Source organism: Harpia harpyja, chromosome 7 (assembly GCF_026419915.1).
Source record: "Harpia harpyja isolate bHarHar1 chromosome 7, bHarHar1 primary haplotype, whole genome shotgun sequence".
NCBI classification, from domain to species: Eukaryota; Metazoa; Chordata; class Aves; order Accipitriformes; family Accipitridae; genus Harpia; species Harpia harpyja.
The window spans coordinates 34,404,778-34,431,759 of record NC_068946.1 but is presented as its reverse complement, the minus strand read 5'-3'; the positions used below and the strand labels follow the sequence as shown (position 1 = coordinate 34,431,759).

The following is a 26,982-nucleotide window of genomic DNA, read 5'->3' as shown; positions in this document are numbered from 1 at the left end:
AATCAGAAGTACAAAGTAGAGATCCAATTTCATAGGGAGAGGCTGAATTAAATTTCGGACGACTCTAACAAGTATCTGGGGAGCTGCAGGAAACTATTATGCAATATTATTTTATCTACAGGATTCATTCTCATGCAAACACATCAAGGAGTTATTTTCTTAGCTGACATCTAAACAGCCCTATCAAAAAGGGTATGCTAGTCTTACCTGGAAGATATGTAGCAACAGTCTTCAATCCATGACTTGTAGGCAACATACTGGCCAAAGACCCTCTGTAATGTTGCTGATGTCCACAACACACTACCTACTGAGCAGTGGATCAGTGAAGACTGGGATCCCAATCAAGAGCCTTTTTCCTTCTTTCATAAGGTGCAAGATACCTCCCAGAAGTGCGTGCATGACAATATCTGCTTTACAAACGGCAAGACCTGAGGATAGGCAGCTAATACAGAACTAGATAGAACCAAAAAAGAGAGCTGAAAAATTAAACGGTGCCTGAAGGGCTTTAAAAACTTACTTAGTTATAAATGGTGTGCTTTATTAATAAAAATCAAAGAAGCTTTACCACATCTGACATTCTTTGATGAGTTTCAAAAAAATCACAAAAAACAAATGCTAACCACAGTTCCACAAAGAATCCCAACTCATCCTGAGTCTACCTCATTCAGGTACAAAGAAAATAATCTTATACAAACTTGTAAAGCTGGTGACTAACATTAATACACTGCTCGACAGGATGCTCGCAGCAGCTATTATTGGCTATGGATGTCATTCAATGTTATCCTCTTTCTATGCTATTGCATTGATGATGTGCTGGCAGAGGCTGTATTTTATACGTTAGCTTTCCTAGGAAAGCACAACTGCACCTTAGGGGTAAAATCGTGATCCTACTGAAGTCAGTGGCAAAGCTCTCATTGTTATAAATAGGGCTAGAATTTCACATTACGAGTTATTGTATGGAGAGATGTACTAATCCTTTATTCCTCATCTGTCTCTCTAGGGAAAACTTATTCTCACTTTTGCAAAATCTTATATAAGACTCAATGCCAACACATAAAAGAGCATATCTATCAGACCTGACCACTAAAAAACAATGCATCTCATTTTCTGCCTTCCAAAGATAGATTCACCATTCATATTCAACTGTCATAGAAACAACAGTTGAAAGCAATGCCTGTCTCAGATGATGGGATTCAGTCAAGGTTTAAGGATCCCAGGGAAGCAAAGGGAACATAGTTTGCTATCAGATATATCAAGTGTATTTGTTATTCATATACTTAATAAAGCTCACAGACCTTGGGAACAGCCAAAATATTTGTTTCATTGCCAACAAAATTTAACCTTAAAGCACTAAAATCAGTCATAAGGCTTATACAGACAACTCTGTTTACAATTTGCATTTTTTTCACAGAAAGTCCTACCCAATTTTCCTATCAGACAATTCTAGTTCAGGTAGTAAGCGTAAGTGCCTAATAACACACAGGGCTTTTTTAGCTGCTTGCATGCTAACAACTAATACAATTGTGCCTAGCTTTTTATTTTAAATGGAGACTACCTGCTTCCCATAATAATGGTCCTTCATTAGAGGACATATTCCATCATGATTTCTATGATACCTACCCAAGTTCCCAATGGGAGTTGTACTTTGGATAATAAATGTAACTTCTTTGTTCCATACAGATTTTGGGCCAATTCTATCTCCTTTTCACTTATTCCAGTCACTATTTTGATCTTCTTTTTGATGATAGTACCACAATACACTCATAAATTCATATGCCAAGTTATTAAAAAGTAAAAAAAAATCCAAAGAAGTTATAAAATATCCTGTAAAACTTGTTCCAAATCAGGTTTTTAGATCCTCAGGGCTAAAGGATAATCCATAGCCAATTGCACATACTCATTTATTTATAACATTATTTAGAGGCAAACAAAATAGTAGCAAGACATTTCTGCACATTAGTTTCTATTTTTTATTTTATTTTTTATGTATTTCTGTATTGTTTCCTGACCACGTCTCAGGCACGCATAAAGCAATACAACTGCTGTCTATGCAGTTCTAAGATTTTTATCTGCATGGAGCTGGGAAGGAGCAAGTCAGCTTGCTTTATTTTGGAATTTTTGTTTTACACACACGTGCACACAAATATGGGTACTTATGCTGGAACACACAACATTAAAGAAATGTTCCTTTTCTGTAGCTTCTGAGACAGAGCTGAACCATGTCCAAAGAGAACTCTGTTCTCACACAGTCAAGCTTTGCTATTACTGTGGAAAGAGCCGTTGTTTTAGATGACCCATGTTTTATTTCTGAACTTTAGCAGATCCCTTAAATACCCCAAAGCTCATTCTTGGAGTGCCTAGAGATAATAGAGCAGGATACTGATGCTGATTTTTTATTCTTTGAACAGGCAGAGCAAGGAACAGAAGACAAATGGGCAGTATCCTCCATCTCTGAGAATACACAGCATTCTTCTATGCTAGCTGTGAGTCTTGAGTACCAAAGTTACTGCTATGCATGTTATCATATCACTCTCACTCTAACCCAACCATGAGCTAACATGGACTGAGATGAGATTATTATTCACCAGTATGGGACAATTTCTTAGACAGCCTCACAACCAATTACAGTCAAGCAGCTGTACTGAACTCCAGGATTGCAGCCAGGCCCTTTTTGCTGATGTGACGGGTACAAAATATCCAGATTGTTTGAGAACGCTTTGTTTATATGTGGCTTTAGTGGTCCTTTATGATGGTGGTTATCCATGGCTCTTGTTATTTGGTCCTGATCCCCAGCAATGACAAACTGTTCACAGGATAGCTTCTTAGGGTGGGATTCAACAATCTAAAAGCAAAGTCTAGATAGGGTTTTTTGGAGAAAAAAAGTTACAATTTCTCTCTTATAGAAGCTTTCACTTTTCAGTACTGTCATTCCAAACTCTAGCCCTTCTACCTTCATGTGGTAAAGGGTAAAAGTAACCCTTTTGGCAAGGAATGCTGTGGCGCAGTGGAAGAAAAAGTCCATCTGGGGACCAGGACACCAATAAATGAGGCTAGCACACATTCAGAATAACCCAGGAGATCCCAGACTCTGGCTCAAAAGAGCAATTGCACTGTTATTACAAAGTTCCCATAAAGAGAGTGTGAATGCAGAGTTCACAAAGACATTAGCTTTTTCCTGCTCTACAGGATCATAACTAAACTGTCACCCTCCCTTAATACAAGCAAGTAGTTACTGCTATGAATGAACTCAGAAATGCTACTTACAATCTTATGTGTCTAATGTTGGGTATATTAAGTATAATATTAAATCCCTAATCCCTGTAAGTGATTATGGGTATTTTTCCACACAGCACTTCCTGAATGTAATTGACAAATTAGATTCATGTCTGATTTCAACATGATTTTGCTTTTGCATAAAAATCACAAACAAATCCCAAAACATTACAGGTCTCAAAAACCTTGTTAAATACTACCTCGTCCATACAGACTTTGTACAAGATACTTGCGAGATCTACACAAAAATGCTGAAATGGAAAGGGACTGAAACAAGCATATTACATAGAGGTCCCACATACACAGCGAGATTTCTCTTACACTTTTGATACAGTTTTCTGTCTGACCCCCAGGGCAAACTTCTCATGACCACTATCTGCAGGAAGAATTTACTGTCAACATATACTGTACACTAGAGGAAAAAAAATGAGCTCAGACCACATTCACACCAAACCCACAGCTCCTTAAGACACTCATTTTCAAAATATTTTTGTTCAGTAACATGAGCTTTGTTTCCAGTTTCTTTATGGCAGGTCAGTAAAATCAAAATGAAGGCAGGCTTGCTAACCACTCAAAGCACTTGCCTTCTTTTTAATTTCTCCTGGGAATGAAAAGTATATTCAGCTTTTCCTCCTTTGGCACTAGACTGCCCTCATGGAAGATTACTGAAACATGAATTTGTGAAGGCTGTTTCAAGCAGAAGCATGTTCCTATGTATAGGAATGATGTTAATTCCTGTCACTCTGAACATCCAAGCGAGATTGTTGCTAAAGCTGCTTCTAAAGGACCAAGGGAATTTGTGCCATTCAGTTCAATGACTTTCATCACCTCTATTAGACTAAACATAAATGTAATATAGCCAAGCCAGATTCCAAAGGTTAGTCTTTCATTTAGGCAAAGTACTGGAGATGCAAAAGCTGTGCAGCATTTACAGAAATCTAACATGGATTCAATAAACCAATTGAACACGAAAGGAACATCCTTTCTAAATGCAAATTATTCAGGTGCAATTTGAGTTCCTTAAAGGTTACTCTTCAGTTCCCTCTCTCTGTCTAATAAATGAGAACACAGAACAGCTTAGTTTCCTTTTTCAAAATTCTTTGTATTAAGTCATCCTGCTGCTTCTATTGCAGGCCTTTTCTATAAGGAGCAGATACAGGACAGAAACAGTCCAGAGTCTGTGATTGCTGAACACCAACATTAATCTTTTACTAAAGCACTTCTGAGAACTGAAAAACTAATTTTAAAAAGTGAGTCTGACAATGCAGCAATGCCCAGACATATTTAAGCTGCAGGATTTTCTCTTTCCTTTTCATTTTGCCAAAAGAATCCACATTTTCCTATCTGGAAGAGTAAAACCACAAATACAAAGAAGGTCCTAGAAAAAACAGCCCAACAATACTTGATATTAAACTGATCAAAGTGTCAACAGATCTACCTGAACTGGTATGCACAATAGCTGCATATCTATGAAATTTCTTTATGATGAGATCGTGTCTTGAGTGAAGTTGGTGGCAAAACTTTTACTTGGTTCCTGTGGGTCAGAACAATATTTGTTATATCAATTTTGAGCTAGGGTCTTAGGAATTGTGGTAAAGAAAACTATTATGTTAAATTAAAAATGTCATATTAGAGACGCTCTTTACAAGAGGCACTATAATCGTGTATAAATTAAACGCTACATAATAGTAGCCACTGACTGGGAAGCTGTTGTGGGCCCTTCATGGCATTGGCACATTCATTAGAGAAACCCACAAGTATATTTTATATACAAAATTTGCATTTTGTATGGAAATTTAATTTCACCACAACTCACATAGCAGTATCTTCTGAATTAACAGCAATGACTGAAACTTCAGGGTCTTCAGATGAAGAAAAAGGCTGAATGAAAATGGCATTGAATTCCACAAGAAAACAAAAGCCAAATGATACTACTGGGAATTACTGCTACCTCACTGAGATTACTGAGAGTGTATTTCACTGTTAAAGACACAGGGAGGTGACTTCCACTGGAGAAAAGAAGCACTAGCAGTTTTGTGAATATAGGAAATATTTTGCATTTTCCATGTTTCTTTTTATACAAGATTCAAATGAAACATAGCAACTGGTCACACAATGTTAGATTTTAAGCTGGAATCATGGCTATATTTTAGACAATCACTAAGTTGGATTTCGTATCTCTGTCTCATCTCAGCTACATTCTGTATTTTTTAATTGTACCAAGGTCTCATCCATTATATATTAATGGTAGCACACATGAAATAGCTAGTGTTTTGAATGTTGTGGGTGTAAAATAGACAAATAACAGTAAGAAGTTTGATTAAGAAAAACAGACACATTCTGGTTTTGATCCTGAGCAAAGACAGCACCCAAAATAGAGAATTATAATAAAGACTGGTAATAAAGTCACAAATCAATACCTTCAGCATACCATGCGTAACCGAAAGCAGGATTCAGTCCTCTCCAAAGAACACGTTAGAAAGTCCCACATAAAGGGCTAGATAACATAACATTTACTGATTTTCCTCCTAGTGGAATAAAACAGAACTTACTTGCTTTCTTCTTTGTATCTACCACAGGCAGCAGAAATACACTTGTAGGTCACGTATTAGGCATTGGACCCCAGAGATCTTGACTCCATCTACAAGCTGCTGAGAAACTCCAAGAATTTAGCAGGTGTTGCAGAACAACAGACGAGAAGTCTATGGCCAGGGGCAGGCTAGTAACGGTACCTTTTAAGACAAGTGCCACTGCAGTCCTCTGCCCTAGTTTAATCAGAAAAATATTCTTCTCATCATCCTGCTGTAGTATTGTCAAGAAATCCCCTTTTGTTGTAAAATTGTCTGTCTTAGTCTTACACCAGTTGGAAGGAAACTGATAAAACTGGTTTTGAGCTAGAAACAAATAAAAAAATACTCATTTCAAATTTTAACGTAAGTTGCTAACTCATTGTGGTTTTGTAACTCACACATGGCTGACTAAATTTTAAAACCTCAAACTTTGTGTGTTTTAAGTTCTCATAGAAAATGAAGGTACAGTCTCATTTTGAAGCTCACATAATAAGGTAATGACTTTTTTTTTGACTAACCAATCAGTCGCACATGAACTGCCACTGTACAAAAGCACTGCATGTTGGATGCAATGACTAGTACTCTGTCGCTTAACATAGCTACGGTTTTTTTGCACCCTGTTAAGAAGTTCTGTTCCCAGCTATTTCACCTACAAAAAAAATGGCTCTTGAAACACACTATAGGTACTCACAATGAAAGTTTGATATGAAGTTTATAGAAAAAAACTATTTTCCCTCAAAACAGTCTTTCTTCTGCTGCTATCCACTTGCTAGATATCCTTCCCTTAATTCAAAAATCACCAAGAGTTTTACCTACCTGGACTGTAATCTACCTAAATAATGAAGCATTTGCTTCACTTAAAGCAGAGCCAGGCACTGGTGCAGCCCTGGGCCATACCTGGCCTGCCAGAACAATACCCGTCAGACCTCACAGCTCGTTCAAGGACTCACCTTCCTGGAAGACCTTGGTAGCTGGGTGGGGAGATGGCACCTATGCTGCACATGCTCCACAGCAGCACATCCATGCAGAGAGAACCAGGAGTGAGTCACGGCACCCAGCAGGCGCAATGGCTGAAGCCTGTGCTGGCAGAGAGTTGCATTGCCACTGGCAGCAATGTATGTGTTTAGCCAAACTGACATAATTGTTGACCAGACAGGATTTCTCCCTCCCCACCCCACATTTTCAGGTGGCGAAGCACTCAGCAAGCATTTCTTCAGCTAGGATCTACGTAGAAGGCACAGAATGCTGCCAAAATAAAACACTGAATCACCAACGTAAAACCTCGCTTTTTTAAGAAGGAGCTCCTACTATATAATACTGGATTATACAAATTTATCTACAGTGAAAGTGAAAACGCCTTTTTGTAATTGTGATTCTCTGTCACAGCATTTTGAATGTCAAAGTTCCCAAACAAACAAACCAAAGTGTGCAGAAGCTCATCAGAAATAAAAAAACCACCAACCCATGTACTGAATGGTGGTATAATATGCCAACTGCAAATGTAAGTTAGTACAAATCTTCTCTGATAATATTTATTCAGAGAACTGACAATTTCCAGGCAGACTCCCACAAATTCACACTCCTTACTCCCTGAATAATAGCTAAAACCCAATTGAAGAGTAAAAATTCACCCTTTCTAAGGCTTAACCTAAGCTTCCTTCCTTAAGTTGCTTTTCTGTTCCCTCCCCCAAAGTCTACTTGTTCTACCTCCTCTGCATAGAGTGAGAGCACACAAGCTATCCTGAGTTTTGATGCCTAGCAGAGACTGAAACTTGCCACTCTATATTTCTTTTAATAATTTTTTTAATTTTAATTAATTAATTTCTGTTTGCCATAGGAGCTATAATTTTCAAAAGTACGTGTAATACAGGCACAGCTTTGGTTCTGGTACAAGCACTGTTAAGAATGAAATCATTCAGGTCACCAAAGCTGCATACGAGTGTCCACTGTTCCCAGATTAGGGCTTTAAACATTCACCTCTATATTTAGAAACCTAAAACCAAATGGCCAACTTTCCTGATGACTCAGCACCCATACTGACTGCAGAAGAATGTGGATCCCCAGTAGGCCCCTTGTATAAAAGTGCTTAGAAAGTCCAAACGTGAATGTTATGGCTCATACACTTTTCCAGACCAAAACCTGAAAGTCCATTAATAACTTTTCTTTTACTTCTCATCCCATACTACCATCAGTTTTAGGAAGAACTTCTAAGCATGCAACCTTTCTTTTTTACCTTATGTTAAATGCCTCTTTAAAGAATTTCTTTTTTCTCATGCCTGGATTTTTTTTTTAATTGGATGCCAGCCAATTTCCATTTCTCTACCTCCCAGCCTGCTGATGTTCTCTATGCTCTCGTTTTATTTTTATACACACACACACACACACACACATATATGTATGTATATCATCTAAGCCCTTTAGGCTTCTCTTTGGCAATAACTGTTTTGTTGTGGTTTTGTTTTTAAAAAAAAATAAATCAGTGAAATACTTAGCAGCACTCTCAGAGAGATAAAAAAGGTCGCTCTAGTCTCCTTGGGGAAAGTTTGCACGTTCATTGCTGATCTTGCCTAGTAAGCTGGGGATGAAAACCAAGAGGCCTGAAGCTGTCACTGTTCAGGTAGTTACATGTGGAGATTTATGTTAAACTTTGTATTTATTCACTTTATGAATACAAATAGTAATACTTAGATAATGTAAGTAATATGTAAGTAATACTTACATTCCACTTGGGAATCTCCAAAAGCTTTATTAACGTAAATCAGAAAGTAGGGTAGCTGGAAACAAGAACGTGAAAATGATATGAAGTATCACAAACATACATGTAGTATACCTCTACTAAAAAAAATGCTGGTAACAGAGCAGATAAAACTGTCCCATTCTTGATCTCACAGATGGCAGGAAAGCCCACTGGAAACAACACTCAGTTAATATTTACCTGCATTATCATCAGCAATTTGTGGCTTTCAAAGAGTGTTATTACGTTTGTTTTCTTTTTTAATCTGATGGTCTGATTTAGGAAAAGGAGAATAAACAATTGTGAAAAAAATGGAAGCCCAAGGCATAATGTAAGTTTAAATTATACTGCTTTACTGGTACTTCCTTAGAAACACATATCAATATGCAAAATCTTTTGGTAATGGAATAACACAATTTCTTTGAAATCTAAAAAGATAGGGAAACATAAATATACATTTTCACCTCCTGACAATGCGTTTTAAAAGCCTTTTTTTCCCTTATTGTTTTTTTCAATCTTCACAAATTTTGTTATTTTGGACTTCAAAGGACTGTTAAGTTTAAGAATAGGCATACTTTCTCACAGGTACTTTCTCTAGTATTTGAGAGAGAAACACAGCAAGAATGAACATGTCTTAAGCATTTTATTGTAAATCACTTATCTTAATCAACCATGCTTATCTAGTTGGTTGTCAAGTTTCATAATACTTACTACCCGTTAGAGAATGTTGTAGGATAAAAAATTCTGAATATCCTACACTAAAATATAAACACAGGTATGTCAGCATCTTAAAGCCAAACAAAATTTCAGACCTTAAACAAAGTAAGAGTGGTGAACAAAACTACTGTCTCTGTGCAATTGATTTTGAATTCAATTTTTTAATGATTAATGTAGATGTTCTTACTGACAGAATATTTTTGTACTTCTATGTTTCTATTTTTATTTTTACAAGGAATATTAGGCACCAGTTAATCTGGATTCTAACTGTAAGCAACTAATCTATATCCTGAAGCGACTCCATAGACTTTAAGAGTCTTCTGGACTTGCATTGACATAAACTACATTGGGAATCTGGGTCAAAGATACAAGGATTTTTTTTCTTTCAGATTTAACCCTGAGGCCTTTTAGTAACATTAATTGTTTCAATATTTAAAATATCAAAAATAAATATTTACTGTTTCTGTTACTCTGCCTCAAGCCAATTGATGCAGGAAGAAAAGAGTGTGGTTTAGTAGTTTGTTAAATATCTTAAGTGATATAATAATACTTACATGCTTTGCAGACTGTGTGTCATGCAGTTTCCCTTTTCATCTGCTTTCATTTGTTATTAAAATAAGTACATGCAAAATAAAAAGAAACTAAACCCAAGGTTCTTGTTGATTATATTGATTCCTTGTAAACTTCAGTAAAATAAAACATAGACTTATTGCCAGTGTGATTTTGTTCTTCTCTCTTTGTATAAGCTAGCTCAGACTGTTTCCAATTTAAAAAATAGACCTTATTTCAGAGTTTGGTAACTCTCACCAAGTATTTATTCAACTCACTAATGTTCACTCTTAAATAATAAAATAGAATGTTTTATCTAAAATAAGATTATAAGTGTGTTTGTCATAATTTTTATCTCGAAGCAAGTCATGCTCAGTGACAATCACAGCTTTGTCACACCTTCTTTTACTAACACAAACATCTTTGGTTGTTAGATCACAAAAATTTAAAAAGGATTAAATGATTGATTTTGAACAGCATTGTGTATCATCTTTGGGTTTAGCTCAGCCCCTGTTTAAACAGGCTTAGCATTGTCATTGAGAATTACACCCATTTATGCCAGGGATTAACATGCCAGGGTCTCTCTCTGTGAAATCACAGCTCCATTCTAAAGATGCAGCTTCTTGCCACTGTTAGTTTCTCTTCATTTTAAGTAAATGCACATTTAACTACAGGCTGCACTGGTAGTTTGTGGGGATGGAGATTAAACCTGAAGTGAGCGCAGAAGATTCAACTCTGCTCCACTTCAGAGTAAAAACTGTTTCTCAGGATTGTCACCCACATGCGAGTGCTGGAGTGCAAACCTCCTCCTTGAAATGCCTCACACTGCCTTTTCACTTCTCCACCCACCACTCTTTCTCATCCTCTCACTGTTGAGTGTAATCAATGTCATTGGAAACTAAGCTGCCCGATTCCTCAGAATGACATCTGACTACTGTGCTTAACGGGGTATACAGCAGAGCCATTAAAAATGCCAAAGCTTTTCCTAGTGTACAGTAAAAGACTAGTGGTAGGTTCGACTTCTCTAAGCCCATCTGCTAAATCCTATGCTGCACAACAACCCTTTTATTCAAGTTCAAAGATGCAGCTCCTCCATTTAAAGAGCACTTGTTATTTGGGAGGAAATGGAGGCTAGAGTGTGCCTGACACTAAAGCAAGAAAAAAAAATGAATGCGGGCTCTGCAATGAAACCCTTCAATATAGCCAGTCTGACCCAAGCATAATTAATCAATTGTATGCTCTTTTAGCAAACCAATTACTTTTATTCTTTGGCTTTTGGGTTGTCCAGATGCCAGTTTACAGTGATATTGTTGTAAGTGACAGGAAAGTGTGGTAAGACTGATGTCTCTCTCCCTCTCTCTCAGGCACTGTACTGAATTTGTCATTCTATATAAAATACTAACTGCTGTATGATTGCTACAGGACTACATGTTGTCATGCCAATTAGTAAGTACTCTATTTTTCTACTTTTTTCCCTTCTATCTTTTCTTAATTTGGTAAACTGTGCCTACTAGACCCATTTTATATTCAGGTTTATTCTCCATCTCTACTGCTGAGCAACGTTAGGATCTCACAAAAGGTAATGGGAAAGGTTGTAGGATTGTTGGTGGTTTTTATTGGAGGCATTTTAAAATATTAAATATTAAATATGCATATTTTCCCTTTCACACATATAAGAATAAAAATGGAAAAATCTAATATTAAACGCATTTTTAGTAACTCACCAGTCTTTTAGCCTTGTGAACATCGTGATTCCTTGCGTTTTTATAGGGCACACTGTATATATATATATTTATCAATGTAGGTTTGTTGCCTACCAACTTGACTAATTTACCTTGCTTTTTGTACCATGTAAAGGAATAAACTAGACCTTATAAATACTAAAACATGACATTATATGCCATCCTCACATTTTCTATCATTCATTTCCCTTACCTGCCTTCATAGGAAACTTTTTCTTGTCTCTAGGAATTTGCACCATTTATTTCTACTGCATCTTTTTTCTAGCTGAACAGGACACATCACGGAGAAGACTATACACTGGATTTAATGCCATAGCTATAGAGCATTCTATTTTTACATCACATTTATAACTACATAGCATTCTATTTTTACATAATTTTTATAAATTTTAACATGGTGGTTGTTTTTATAACTAGCAGCATACACCAAGTCTGTGTTTTTAATGAACTTAAGTGTTCATTTAGTATCAATACACAGGAATGCTCAGATTATTCTTTAAGCATTTATTAAGTTGTATATGTCATCAGTGGGTTTTAGCCATCATTAAACTAATTCACTTGCTTTCTTAATCTTTCATGTTCCCTTCAAAATTGTAGTAACCTGATCAATAACACATCCTCTGAAAATGGGACTATCTTGTTGCTAACTCCTTTTTCACAGTAACAATTGGCAAGATACCTTTGGCTAACATTAAGTATACGAAGCTTCGTAACACGGCTGTTAGGTTTAATATTCTTGATGATGTACATTATACCTCAAATAACCTAAATTTTCAGCCTCTTGGGTGAGTGCTCCTCTGCAACCATGAGAGTGTTTTAAAATAATAAACGTATTCCTTCTCTAAACTGTTGTAATCCCAGATAAAGCCTAAAGATTATTCTGCTATTTTTCTTTTAAATTGTATTTCTAGTTCATACAAATTCATTTAAGTTCTGTTGAACAGATGCAAGTATAACAGAAACTGAGATTGGGAGGCACTTCAAGGTGATAATCTGCAGATATGGTCTTGATTTAAATGGGACAGCATCAGAACATATGGAGTAAATTTAATTGTCCTACCTTGATTGAACACAATCAGGATGCAGACACTTCTGTTACTCTTTTGTATTTGCTTCCCAGGAGGTTAGGAGTGTAGCTTCTGTCACTATAGAGTTCTACTTGAAAGAAGGTAAAAACATTGTTCCCTAAGGAAAAAGCAAAAGCAGGTGCATCATAAACCTGCCTGCACTGTTGCAAACACGTGTATAGCACATATAAACTACAACAAATGAAACAGTCCATCTTTGTAATAAATTGAAATACATTGTGCACATACGGATGAAAGACAAAGCCTATAATATTCCACTAAGATGTGAAAATACAGTACCACTTGGGAGAAAAAAATCTTTGAAGATAGGTCTTTCCACCTCCAATCCTTACCCCAATTTCTGTTTACCCAGGTTTCACCCTATTTCTGTGACAGATCAGTCCCCTTTTTCTTCTTGCCTCCTCCATTTCATTTCACTCACTTCTAGGCCCAGTGTCCTCACCCTGCCATATTGTCTCCTGTTATACATCTTCTCCCTATATGGTGCCCATGGTGTTCTGTTCCTCAGTTCCCTGTTCAGTTCTGCATCTCATTCTTCTTGGTCAGTCCATCCAAGCTTCCTTCTTACCCCAGTTCCAGAGGAAACACCCACTCCTTCTCTTGTCCACCTTTGAGCTGCATCTTCATCTTCCTCCCCTCCTGCCTGTATAGCTTGCTTTCAAAACAGGCAAGTTCTTCTTTTAGTTGCTTGGTACTAGCAAAGGGTGGAAGATGGTCACTGGACAGAGAAGTTCCCTTCTCAGCTCAAAGCCCAGTCCAGACATGACCTATATGCCTAACCTGCTAAGAAGCCCATGACAACCCATGTAGTTCTTACTGACTATACACTAACTGTAATTGCATTTAGCAGACTTAGACTTCTCCAATTTCTCGCTGATTCTCAAGAGGAGGGCAACTGGCACATAACTGATGTAAAAGAACCCTCATGTCCAATCTTTGTTCCAAAGATGGAGAGAAGTTTACATATACTGAAAGGCAAAGTGACCTGTATTATTAACAATAGCAATGTTTAATATTTTTATAATATGTATATATGGTCTATTTCCAAGGTTGTTCAACCACCCATTATGAAGATGCTCTATGAAGAAGAAATGGTTTATGTATGAACTATCTACTATTATCACTGCCATTACAAACAGCATACCCTAAGGTATATTTTGCTTAAAATAATTACAAAATACAGCCAATACCACTACATTAATTTAGCATCTATACAATTCATTGCATTCACACAAAAAGAAAAAGCAATCTGTTCTGTACAGAAGGAAATAAAACTCTCTTGCTTCGATCCTAGAAATAACCCAGTGTGCTGGTTTTGGCTGGGATAGAGTTAATTTTCTTCTTAATTTTCTTCTTAAACCATAACACCCAGCCAGCAAACTTTACTGCAAATGTTTGTATATATAGCTCCTGTGGAAAGTGCTTAATTATCTACTATGCCCATGAAAAAGGGGAAATGAGGCATATGTCAACAGATCAAAGAGCACACCAGAGCACTGAATAAAGATCACACCATAAATCAAAATGAAGTAGCAAAATTTGTGTTAAGTGATTTCCACTAGTGTTTAATACAAATTTCAGGATGGTTTGTTACAAATTTTTAGTCATTATTAAACATCAGAATCTGCAGATTAGCCAAGTCACAAGCAACAGACAAGCAAAAGGACAAAACAAGAAACTTTTCCCTAGTGTCACTAGAGTTCCTGCTGTCTCCCCGTCTGCCCTGCATTTTGGTTGTCGTCTTCAGATTCAGTGGATTTGTAGATATGGCACAACCACCTGCCTTGGTTTTGCTGGGAAAAAAACCAACATTTTTTATATGAGTTAATTGTTATTGACTAGATACTTCAGAATTAGTGTAGCAAAAACAGTTGGTCACTTTCTTTACTTTATAACTGTCTTGTACTTGCTTAAAAACTAAGCAAGGTCTAAACCAGTAAGTACCATTCTCATGTATCCCTCTACATAAATGTAATGCAGTAACAGTGCAGATTGGCAAAAAGTACACACTATTGATAAAGCAAGCCAAAGTTCAATTCTAAGATTATATTTCTCTAATTGACATTTGTATACATTCACAAGTCTGCTTTACCAGCATAGGAAGTCATGCTGAACCCCCAAAAAACCAAAAACCAAACCCACAAACCAAAAAACATTTGAAATTAACAATTAAAATGTTTAATATTATATAATGCGTGCTTCTATAAATTTATATAATTAGAGATTTCAGGTACATATCTGATTAAAAAAGTAACTTCAGATTTCAAAAGTGAAACTTACAGCCTTTTTCTATATTGGGCACAATTTGTTTGCAATACCCTACTTTTTCTTTCCCCCAGATATTAATTAACAATAAGTCATTTTAAACTACATTTCCTATATAGTTGTCCATGTCTCTTATTTATTTCAGTAGTTCTACTTGCCTTTCTTTTGCCAATATTGTAATATTAGTTTTCCCAACTAATACACATAATTTGAAAGTATTTTAAAAACATGTCCTTGATTAAGCTTTTTGAAAACTGAAATGTCATGAAGCCAAAATACAGAAAGTCCTACTCAGATTCAAAAGTTCTTATCAGGAACGATGCCTTTGTCCATTTCCCCTTCTATCAATCTTACAACTGTTCAGATTAGTACAGTTCACTTTACAGCGGATATTCTACACTTACAAATAGTAGCTGATCTTACTACTTCTAAAACAGGCACCACTATTCTAAGAGGCAGCTAACACTTATGCTGCAAGGTGTGGAAGAGAAACAGCCAATTTTGCTCAAGGCCATAAGAGAATTCAGGGTTTGGTTTCTTCTGATGTCACATTTTTGTTAAACGAACAACACAGCACATTAAAATCATGCCACTACCAACATATCAGTGTGAAAGCCAAAGCAAACATTTCATTAGCCTCTACACATGGAAAATCTACATCACACACATGAATAAGACTGCATGATGCTCAAGAGCTTATCACCACCATCACCCCCCTGGAAAATTCTACAACTGAAAATACTTTCTGCTAAACTAAGAGCTATGCATACTCAGAAGTCACAAGTAATAGCACAGGGTAGCAATCTAATTAAAATATAAGTAGATATTTATTTACATTTCCCATGCAGATGCTACAGTCTTTTAAGACTTAGGCCTTGAAGAAACACAGCTATGTTTTAACCTTTGATTTATACCACAAGAGTTTTATTGCAGGTTACAATAATACCATTGCTAACCAAAGCTTCCCAAGCCACTTAATTCATAAAACAGTATCTTACTCTAATGGGAGTTTAGAATATAGCAGAAACACAGGATCAGATCCTACCTTCAAAGACTCCTTATTGCACCTCATTCTTGAAACATATTTGGGTTTATGGAAATTAAGCAGGTCCCTCATCTTGTCAAACGGAATGAAGATCCTTAGCATCTAAATTTAAATAATATTTTTTTTCTAGAACACAATCAGTTTTATTTAGCTTAGCAGCTAACAACTTGCAAAAAAAAAAGGGTTGTCATCCATGACATGCTTACCTTTCAGACTAAAACAAAAGCAAAAAAAAGAGACTTTGAGAGTGTCACTATATTAATGGCACTCAAAACTTCATGCATGTTATAGATTACATGCATTCTATATCCATGTTGAAGTAAGAGATTTATTTTATTCATTCACCTGTTTCTTGTCCTCTCCTCCTTGTGGCTAAGTGATTGTAAAATTACATTTAAATAGCAGATGAGGCATCTTCAAACACTTTAAATTCTCAACAGCCTCAGTATCATGGTCTGCATCTGAAAACAGTGTTTGCATTTTGGTTTTCTTCTTAAAAGCACTTGACATAGTAGTGTAGTCCTGTCCTTTTACTGTCTCTCCACTGGGTCAATACAAAAACATTGTGTCTTTTTTTCTAAGACTCAAGTCCTAAGAAAGCAACCTCTCTCTGTTAACAACAAAAATATCTCAGCTGCTATGTAGATTGCCATTTTAGTGTGATTACATTACCACATAACAATATTAATAAAATGTACTCTGGACTACTCTTTTTGCTCCTCCCTCTAGCGTATCTGACATATCATAAAAATAGTGCTTGTATTTATCCAGGCAAATGTTAACTATTTGGTTTCAGCACTGTTTTGGCATTTTGGTAATTCTTTTCTACATGGTGTTCAGTTTACAACCTACAGCACTGTAAATATAATGTATGTGTCACTAAGCTGTTACAGAAACGAGTTTGGCATGTTTCTGATGAGCATGTAGATAGCAAGTGGAGACTTCAGAGGAGTAAGTCACAGTGGAGGATGCCAATCACTGACTAATCTGATACCTATGCATATCACGTGCAGTTAGTATGTAATGATAACTTACATGCAAATCAGAAAGATTTTGTCTTCATTATTTATGCACCAAAGAATTTCCCCCCAAAGAGGAAATATAGTTGCAAGACACACAGTGCTCAAAAGAGACATGACACAGAAATTAACACAGCACAGCCTGTAGGGATAGTGAGAACAGATATTCTGTTTCTCCAAATCTCTGAAACAATTGTGCTTCAGTCTAAAACATTTTACATATTGTGAATTTCAGCAGGAACAAGATACATGTTTATACTTAGTGACTATTCATATTCAAGGAAGTAAAATAGTGCCTGGTCACAGTTATGAATAGATTAATGCATACCCCTTTATTGCATATAAAGCAGAAGTCAGAAATGCACTCCCTCCCGCCTCCCCCCCCTGCCCCCCCCCGCCCCGATCATTTTCACACACATACATTTACAAAAAAATCAGGGAAACGTTTTCAGTTCAATATATTTCTCCTTTTCAGTGGCTAACACAAGATTTACAGGAAATATACATACTCAAATTTGCTTCAGTTTCTGGAGTTCATGGTACAATTATCTATAAGGGTGCCTTTCAGTGGTTTCTTCAGGATTATTCAGAGATAGCAGCAATGGTTTTTGGAACTTGCTTTGTATCCAAACTCGTTGCATTTTCACTTTTTTCTTCCTGTTTACTTGTAATCGCCGATCAACTAAATTCTGTACTTCAGTTAATCCAGCCAAGTTGAACATGTTCCATACCTCATCTGTTTTCTCATATGAAGAATTATTGTCATTAAAAAAAAGACATTTGTAGAATGTAGTAATTAACAACCTGCAGTTCAACCAAAGATGGAACTAAATCTGTTTTGTGATTTGAAAGATCAAGGAAACTGCCTGTAAGAAGTCTTCTGTTAGAAATTCATTTTCACAGCTCTCTATTTATATTACAGTAAAAAAATGTTATGTTGAGGCCCAAACCACATTGGTTATTACTCATAGCATTCATAGATCCCCTTTCTTCAGAGGATTCAGTATGCCAGAGTTGAGGAAAACAAATGTGTGCCATTTGGTCACTGTTTGCATGTTATCAAGATAAAGCTATTTCACCTGTCAAATGACAATCCATACATTTATGCCAACATAATTATCTCCTTGTCAGTCACCACTGGAAAACTTTAAGCTTCTTTGTCATGAGTAAGCACAAAACAAGACATTGAAAAACTGAGAAGGCTCTTTGAATTCAAGTTATTTCTCATACAAGTCCCAGATCCTCCTTCTCACTTCTAAAATTACACAGGCTGGGATAAATCCTGATCTATCTCTATTGCTTACAGTCTAGGTTGCAAAGGGTAAAAAAAAAAAAAAAAAAAAAAAAAAAGAGTATTGTGATGGTCACTTTCACAATTTCCAGTAGCTGGCTAAAACATACCAGTCTAAACTGACTGTCAAGAGAACCAAGTGAGTGGACAGGCAAAGAGCAACAAAAAGTGCAGCCTCACAGCTCAGTTTCAGCAACATAGCAGAACAAAATATCAGAGCACTGCTACCAACTGTCCTTCCAAGCATGTTTATCTCAATTTTAAGAAAGAAATCAAGTACATCTTTAAATAACAGAATTTGAGCATACCATTAGACACAAGATGCTCAGACAAACAGAAATTTCCAGTGATGTCTTTAAGAAATCTTGCAGACCCCAGACGCAACAAGTGTACACATAAAGGGAATTATTTTCTTACAACACTTAGATTTGGGCTTTGTAAAAGCAGAGTACTAAAAAAAGCCAATAAAACTTTCTTTAAATTTCTGTTCTAAGATGAGCTTTTATAACACAAATCATCTTGAGATACACACAACCCTTTCTATAAAACTATACCATTTCATACCTTTGGTAAAGAAATATACTCTGGTTCCATCTCCTCGTACATAAAAATTTTCTGACAGGCAATGACCTAAGAAATTAGAGCAGTAATGAAAAAGGACATAGCACTTTTTTCAAAAACAACTTTAAATGAATAGTGAACTACAGAAGCATTCAGGAATTACCTTTTTTAAAACGAAGTTGAGCTGTATCGTATCTTCCATAGTCTCGAAATAACAACATTCCTCCAGGTTTCAGTAGTTTAGCCAACCTATTTACAACCCCTTGCATCCTTAGAAAATAGATGGGATACTCGTGAAATCTGCAAACATAACTGTTTTTTTCTAGATGCTTGGAATATATATAGATTTCCAAAACTACAGTAAGAAGATGTGTCTATATTTACTATAAAAAGGCCAGACGCTAGTGAACAGGAAGAACTCTTTATAAAAAAGCCTCTAAACCAAAAATTTAAAAGGAACTGTAAGAGAACGCAAACTGGAAAGAGAAAAGGAACCCATTTCCTTCACTTGAACAGAACCTCAAGGATGGATTAAAACACAGGTTTTGAGTATATGGGTCATATGGGTCAGGCAGATATACGACAAACAATGAATGAACAGTTAGCTATGTGCATTGGTGAGCTAGACTGAGCCTTCTTGCTGTACATAGCAAAAGCAAGAGCCTGGAAGGCAGAGAAAAACTTACCTAATTTCTTTATGGGGGTACTGATCATACACACAAAATCAGTATCTCCACACCTAATGGTTGAGGATGGAAAGAAGAATCTGAGTAGTCCCTCAGGAGAGAAATCTGGCAGAACTCCATCTGGAGATATTGCTAGTTAGAGGAGGAAAGTCTGCATCCTCCGAAATGCTGACAAGTTTGTGAATCTTGGTGGTATCTAACATCACCTCTTCCTTATCAAGATTACATCAGCCTGCTGTATGTATGATAGGAACAAGTACCATACACAGTACTCTCCCCTTCACTAGACCAGAGCATCTTCATTCTCACTTTTTAACCTTACCTTGGAGCTTCTTATAAATACATTTGCATTACTCTGCAAAATACATTGCTAATGAATAATGGCTCGGGTTTGCCTCACTCTTTCAGAATAAACCGAAGGAGTCAGGTTTTCCACACTCATGAAAGACCACAAAAGGCAGTCTGCACCTGGCAGGCTGCAAGGTACAAAAGTCCACTTGCCTAATTCAACCCTTCCTCCCACAGGGAAGCTGATAGACCATGTAGAATATGTGAAGCCAGAGTCAAATGCAAAATGAATGGAAAGGAAAGGCAGGGTGCTGTATCTGAAAAGAGCTAAAGAAGAGTAAGTTCTACTTAAGTATACAAAATCAGCATACCATTACTGTGTGCCAAAAGAACATCCTTACACCATGCCTGTCTTTCAGGTGGCCTTGCCCCTTTGCCCCAAGAATGTCAGAACTCAAGCACTAATGCAATTTAGTCTTTATGCAACAGCAGTGCAGGCATCTTATCTTAATTTTTAAGGGACAGAATTAGGAGGTAGTTCAGCAGAAAATAAAATCATATCTCCAAACAAACAAACAAACAAACAAACAAGAACAAAAAGCAGCATACACTTTTTAGGCATGGAATTCCCTTAGAGGAAGCCAAGTGCTTTAAAAGTTGTCCTCTTTGCTCATGGTCAACACAGGCAATGAAGTATGCTGCCACAGACAGAAAAGGCAGCACCACCTAAGAATAAAAGACTGTTCCAAGGCAGGTAGTTGTGCACAGAATTAGCCTTTGCCTATATAAACATAAGTTTTGTGCACATGGAAAAGAGGTTTACATACACAAAAAGTGAAAGTGCTTTGAGAAGTCGCATCCCGTAGGACTAGAGCACATTAATTATACAGCTTGAAGAAAATTTAATACCTTTCAAATTCTGCAACCAACTTTTAGAGGGGCCTTCTAGCAGAATTGAAGTGTGTTAAAAATGGTGTACAAAAGTAGCAATTATCAAAAACTAAACACAACAGCCTGAAGAGAAATCACTAAGGAACAATTGTGCTGAATACAAATCTGTCCCTCTCATGTATATTTTCCAGGTCTCCACAGTATGTAAGTTCTGCATCATCACTCTCTTATTTTTCTTTTCCATTTCCCACTTTCAAAGTTTCCAGAAAAAATGCATACTGAGCAAGATAAGTCTGGATTACATTTGCCTTTATACAGTCATTTTAATTCTACGAGATGACAGTAATGACTAACAAATCTTTGGAAAGTGGGTCTTACAACACAGACAATTACACGGAAATCTTTATGTGTGTATACACACACACACACACACACAAAAGCATCCATGTCAGTCTTTAGATGCTGACATGGGGAGTTAAAAAAAAAAACCAACAAAAAAACTCCCCCCACATTCTGAAAAGTCTAATAGGAAAAGGTCCACAGAAATTCTGACACAACGTCTGATTACTGCTTCTACAGGCAAAGCGATTGAATGAATGCATCTCTATTGTCCAATTTCTTCATGGCAGCATCACCACTGTTACAGAGATCTGAAATCTACTGCTTGAATTGTTTTTGAAATCTGGACCCAGGCTTTGCATGACTCATATGCTCATCTCTGAACAAACAGGAAAGAGTAATATCCTATATGGGAAAGATTTTTCTGTAAAGCTAATCATTAATAACTTAGGCAGGGAAACAGTTCTCAGACTTAGGCAAATACTGTTCTGTTTGCCAAGCCCATTTTAATGACATTCTTAAAGTAATAAATGTATTACCACACATACAGCATGTATTTCCCTTCATGTGATCTAGTTAAAGGAAAAGTCAAGGAGTTTTAACTTACATGCCCTCTTTTGCATTTTTCCCATTAAAAAAAGGGCATTTTCACAATCAGCCAGCCTTAACAGCCATAAAGTTTGGTTCATTAGACATTGAGAGGCATTAGTAACAAGGCTAACAGCATTCAACATAACACTATGTATGAAAATTAGATCAAGTTTTCTTAATCCAAACAAGTTATAGAATTCTGAATGCATTTTGGTTCAAAGGACCTGCGTGTAAGCATTTGCGTGTGGCTAAATCAGCAACCTAAGCCTTTATCAACATATTGTAAGGTGTTAAATCATGAATGTTTGGTTTTGATCACTAAAAATAATTTCCTTCTAGAAGACTAGCAGTCTCTTTAATTTCTAATTTTCTAGAATCACTGTCACTTTTAATAGGGATGTATTTAGTTACAATATACCCCTTGTATTTTGATGGAGAAAGGAGACTCACTAATGAATTAGCCTGACCAGCTTTTCTCTTGAAGCCTGAAAATGGGAAACAGCATTTAAAATACCTCGTTTTATATATATATTGTAGCTTACTAAATAATAAATTAAAGATTCATCATCTTCTTTTGCTTGCTATTCTTGAAAACCTCCAGCGATAAAAGAGATTTAACCCATTTGCTTTGCCCTTTAGTCTTCATTTACCTGTCAGGATGAATAGTAGAGAGCACAAAGACAAGGAGAATGACATCCAGGATCTCATCTGGAAAAGGATAGGGTAAAGCATCATCACACACATCATGAACAAAGGCAGAACACCAGGCTGAATTGTAGGATGAATGTGACTGTCAGGAAAAAGATGAAAAGAGGCACAGAGAGAACAGTAGTAGTTAATACGTTTACTGTGACTCAAGGAACTTTTTTTCTTCAATTATTCAGCATTGTAAAACATCTCATATAAAAGCCTATTCTGTCTGGTATCTTACTCAAGCTGAGAAGCAAGCTCACTGATGGTATTCATTCCTCTCTACATAGAGTAAGACTTTGTTCTTTGGAATATTGAAAACTTCAGTTAAAAGTTGTCAAAGCCATCACATTCTTTTTCATGAAGACAGCTTCCTTGCAGCCTCCTGAATTACAGGCTTATAAGGTACTCTAAAGTGAGCATATGAATTACCTTTACCAGCTCCACTGCTCCTGAAGCAAAATCACAACAGTATAGAAAGGTTCCAGGTGTATTGCTAGGAAAACAAAACCAACATCAGTTAAAAAATTATAATTGTAAAAGATGAAAGTCTACATCAGTGTTCACTGAACTACAGAGGGCCCTTTGGGGTTCTCCACAGGTTTGATCAAGCATGCTTTATTGATGTCTAGCACATGGAAAGCCACATAGGTTGTAATGAACCAATAGGGCAGACAAATTCGTAAGAATACCAACAGGCAGTTAGTATAAAAAGGAGAGTTATAGCCTTGTTGGGGAGGAACTGAAAAGGAAAAGAAAGAAGGTCACAGAGGGCTGTCAGGATTGATGACAATGTCCTGGTGTTGTATTACATAAATGCACATTAAAAGGTCACATTTTCTTACAGAAGTACTGCATTAAGTCTCTATCATTAACCCATGTATGCAGTTTAATTAGCAATATGATTTGGGCAGGGGTGGGGTGTTGCAAAAGTCATCCACAGTTCTGTAGAAGCTTGAGTTCCCGTGTGCCACCTTACTGTGGTTTTGATTAGATTAAGCAGTATTGGTTGTTTCCCTCCATTATCCCCTTTGTTTTGTAAGCCAAGATGAATAAGAATTTCTTGTAGCACTGTTTTCCCTTCCTTTTCCATCCAAGACTAAGCCAGCTGCAAAATTTCCTCATACCATTCATCAGACACTAGTAACTCTAGGGAGAAATTTTTTTCACCTCCAAAAAATTCATTTAAGAGAAATTGAGCAAGCCCCTCAAGACCTACTGAGGGATGACGTCATGGTCAACTCATGATCAATTAATCTCTCAAAAAATATTTGAGGTTTTGGACAGACAGTTTCTTTAGAAAGGGAATCAATAAACTCTGGCAGTGACTATAAGACCTCACAGTATACACAGCTGAGTCAGTGACCTCTCTCTGAGGGCTCAACAGGAGAACTCTTGTGGACCAAAACACATTCCATCCATGTTGCTGAGCAAAACTTTTATCAATCAGCTCTGTGCCCACCACAAGAGTTGATGAGTTTAGATATTTATCATTGATGACGACAAGAGCCAGGTTTTGGACCCAGCCAGTCACTTGCAAAAGGTTAAGCTGATTACCTAATTGACTTGATAGGATGTTATTTCAATTTTTTTAGAGCAGAATAGGAGCTATGTAGAAAGTCAACTTAAAACAAAGACACAGCTTGATCTGGATGGTGATTTCATGATGCACTGTATTAAAAAGCAGTAACTTAAAATTTAAGGGGGGCAGGGGGAAGCAGTTTAAAAGTTACAAACCCAAGTGGAAAATTTTTTTGTAGCCAGGGTACACTCATACTTGACACTGGCTTCTTTTTATATGCATACAAAAGGCAATTTTTATATTAAATTCAGAGTTAAACCAACTGTGCTATAAAGCCAGGCCTGCTAAGAGATAAGACATGTTTCCATCAGGTCACATACAAGACAAATGTGTGAGTTGTTCAACGTACCAACCAATGTGATTGACTGAAGGATTTGCATAAGAATAGAGATCTCCAGGAAAAATACCTAATGAGTGGATTCTTAATTATTAGAAATGCCAACCCATGACTAATGCCTCCTGTGAGGAAAACACAAAAGTTTGTCTCACCTTTTTTAATACAGCCACATGATATCTTTTCCCTACATAGTGTTACTTTCTAAACTCTTCATATGAAACAGGGCTCTCCTTTCATTACATGCTGTCTAAAGCAAAGCATTTGTTGCAGGATGAAGATGCATCGCTAACACTAATAGGTTTCATGTATGACCCTGGTGCATCACTCAATTCTCCCTGCTTTCTGTTTCCATATCTGCAAAATGGAGTATTTTTATAAAGTGGTGATGCTAGCAATCAGAATTGATTTGTAGAATAATGAACTGTGCCATATTCAAGCTCTTGGAGGCATGAATAAGAAGAAATCTATTTCAGCCCTTGATACATACACAGCCTTTCCAATAAAACCTTCCTGCCTACAGGGAAGGGAGGACATGCAGTCATAACAGCTTCTTCTAAAACTGGAAGCTAAGTGGATTACGATGTTTCAAGGAATTAAGTAATGCAGTACAGGACTTGTGCCTTCCTTGACACTAAAACCTGAAGCAATATGACAAAGTGTACCAGCCAAATTCAGAAATAATACAACTTCTTACCAGCAGATCACGTACCATTACCTACTGTCTCTGATTTTGGCCTTTTGAAGAGATACCTGGTAGCTTTATGGTGACATATAAGACAAGAGAATATTTCACCTGCCTGAAATTAACTACAAGAAATCAGTCTGAATGCACCTGAAGACAAACCTTGTCAGCAAATATGGTCCCCCCAAGACTAGGGTTGACCAGTATGAGAAGTATCTTCTACTGATGCTACCAACATTATCTGCGGTCTGCAAGCAATCAGAATTTCAGGGCTGTAAAACAGTCCACTCAACACTTCCTGCAGCACTGGCCTAGCACCAATATTTGAAGAAAATTAACAAGATGAGACTAGAACTTTCATATTTGAAAATCCAGCACTACATACCATAGAACTTTCAAAATAGGAAAGACACTGTTTCCAGCACCACAACCAACCTAAAATCAGAAGAGAAACAAAAAGTTAAAATATTTTTATCTTTGTCTTAAATTAGTTGGTAGGTAGGACCCATTAGACTTGAAGGTATGTTGGACAGAGTAGGTATAAACAGCTCATACCACAATTCTCAAATCATTTCTGTGATCACATTTCTCCTCAATGTCTTTCTAAAGTTAAGAGAGAATCCTTCTCTCAAACTGCATAGGAAAATGTAATATTCTTGTCCAATTTCACCATTTGGCAAGAATGTGTCAAGTACTTGCACTTTAAGACAGAGTACTTTAAGAACAAAGCACTTTAAGACATAACTTTCCTTAGGAAATTAGAAACTCAGCTTCCAGTGAAAATGGAATCTGACAATCTAGCCCTAAATTCGGATTTGGGAGAAACTTTAAAAGGGAAAACAAAGCCCAGACCCTAGGTTTCTCTGAAAGTTTCTGCCATAAATGAATGTAGTTCGTCGAATTCTGTTTACTTTCTTGATACTTACTAAGCATCTTTATCAGGCTTTTCAGCAATTAAGTGGATTTCTATATGACGGGTAGAACATTTGCCATGCATTACCTCTAATATTCTGTAAGTGGCATCACTACCAGGGAAGGATTCTAGCCTGCCAAGTTCTTCTCCACGGTTTTTACCCTGAGGATTGTCAGTAAGAGATTTTGCTTGTTTTCTATTATATACATATCCTTGTACAGAAGTAGAACCACCTCCATAATTTTTCTTCCAATATTTTTCTCCTTCCTCAGACATTTCATTTTTGTGTGAAAAACTGTTGGTACTGTTTATTTTTGTGTGTTCTGAAGATCTTTGTTCTGTTTTCAACTCTTCTCGCCTTTTTTCTGGAAGAATTTCTGGGAACTCCAGAAACAGCCAATTGCGATCCTTGAAAAAGTTATTTTTATGAGTCTTGTAAAATTCATTCCAATATTTACTGGCTTCTCTCTCATATTTATCTGAAATTAAAACAAAACAAAAACTTGGTGAATATGAGCTTAGCTACAAAATACTGCAAAGCAACATGGAATTTGGACCCTAAATTTACAGTTTAAAAATCTGTAGTTTCCCACATTGTACACGTTTAAATAAAAACATAAGGATTTGGGGTCTTACCTTGATCTGTACGCAAAATAACTGCCATGAGGGTTTAATTACATTTTATGTCACTTAGGATGCTTTCTGCATCTTTTTTTTTTTCTTTTTTTTTTTTTTTCTGTGAACTGGAGTGATAATTGCTACTGCATAGCCAATACACAGTAATTCACTCTTAACCACTCAATAATGCAGTTTTGACAGAAAATAACAACACAGTCAGAAGCAACATACTGGCTTTCTTACTTTCAAAATACTTCAGAGAGTCTCACAATAGACCTTTTTGTTAACTTTTAATTCACAAAACATTCTAACTGAATGTTAGAATGTCAAAGAATAGGACCGGAAGGGATTTCACCCAGTCAGGGAATTCATATCCCTTCTCCACAGGAATTTGTCCAACTTATTCTTAAAATACCACCTTTCATGTAGGTTTGACAACTTTCTTCAGGAATATATTACAGTCCTTCACCATCTGTACAGTTAGAAACCTTTTCCACTACTCAACCTGAAA

General features: G+C 36.6%; 1 protein-coding gene across 16 annotated transcripts in view; it reads right to left on the bottom strand.

Moving 5' to 3' along the window:
* Positions 1–207: 207 nt before the first annotated feature.
* The window catches only part of METTL8 (methyltransferase 8, methylcytidine), a 42,110-nt gene continuing 15,335 nt past the window's right edge, over positions 208–26,982 (bottom strand). For 4 of the 16 annotated variants that reach the window (XM_052791590.1, XM_052791585.1, XM_052791584.1 and 1 more), the window contains 7 exons: positions 25,941–26,332; positions 25,326–25,375; positions 22,772–22,835; positions 22,300–22,439; positions 19,018–19,124; positions 18,858–18,923; positions 17,154–17,738 (listed from right to left, as the gene is read on the bottom strand). In XM_052791590.1, coding sequence (XP_052647550.1) covers positions 17,548–17,738; positions 18,858–18,923; positions 19,018–19,124; positions 22,300–22,439; positions 22,772–22,835; positions 25,326–25,375; positions 25,941–26,332 — 1,010 coding nt within the window. In that variant the 3' untranslated portion in view covers positions 17,154–17,547. Of the gene's footprint in view, positions 454–12,645; positions 12,771–13,870; positions 14,467–16,328; positions 18,310–18,857; positions 18,924–19,017; positions 20,335–22,299; positions 22,440–22,771; positions 22,836–25,325; positions 25,376–25,940; positions 26,333–26,982 lie in introns of those variants that run through there. The other 12 variants (XM_052791587.1, XR_008235888.1, XR_008235886.1 and 9 more) reach the window with 12 other exon arrangements.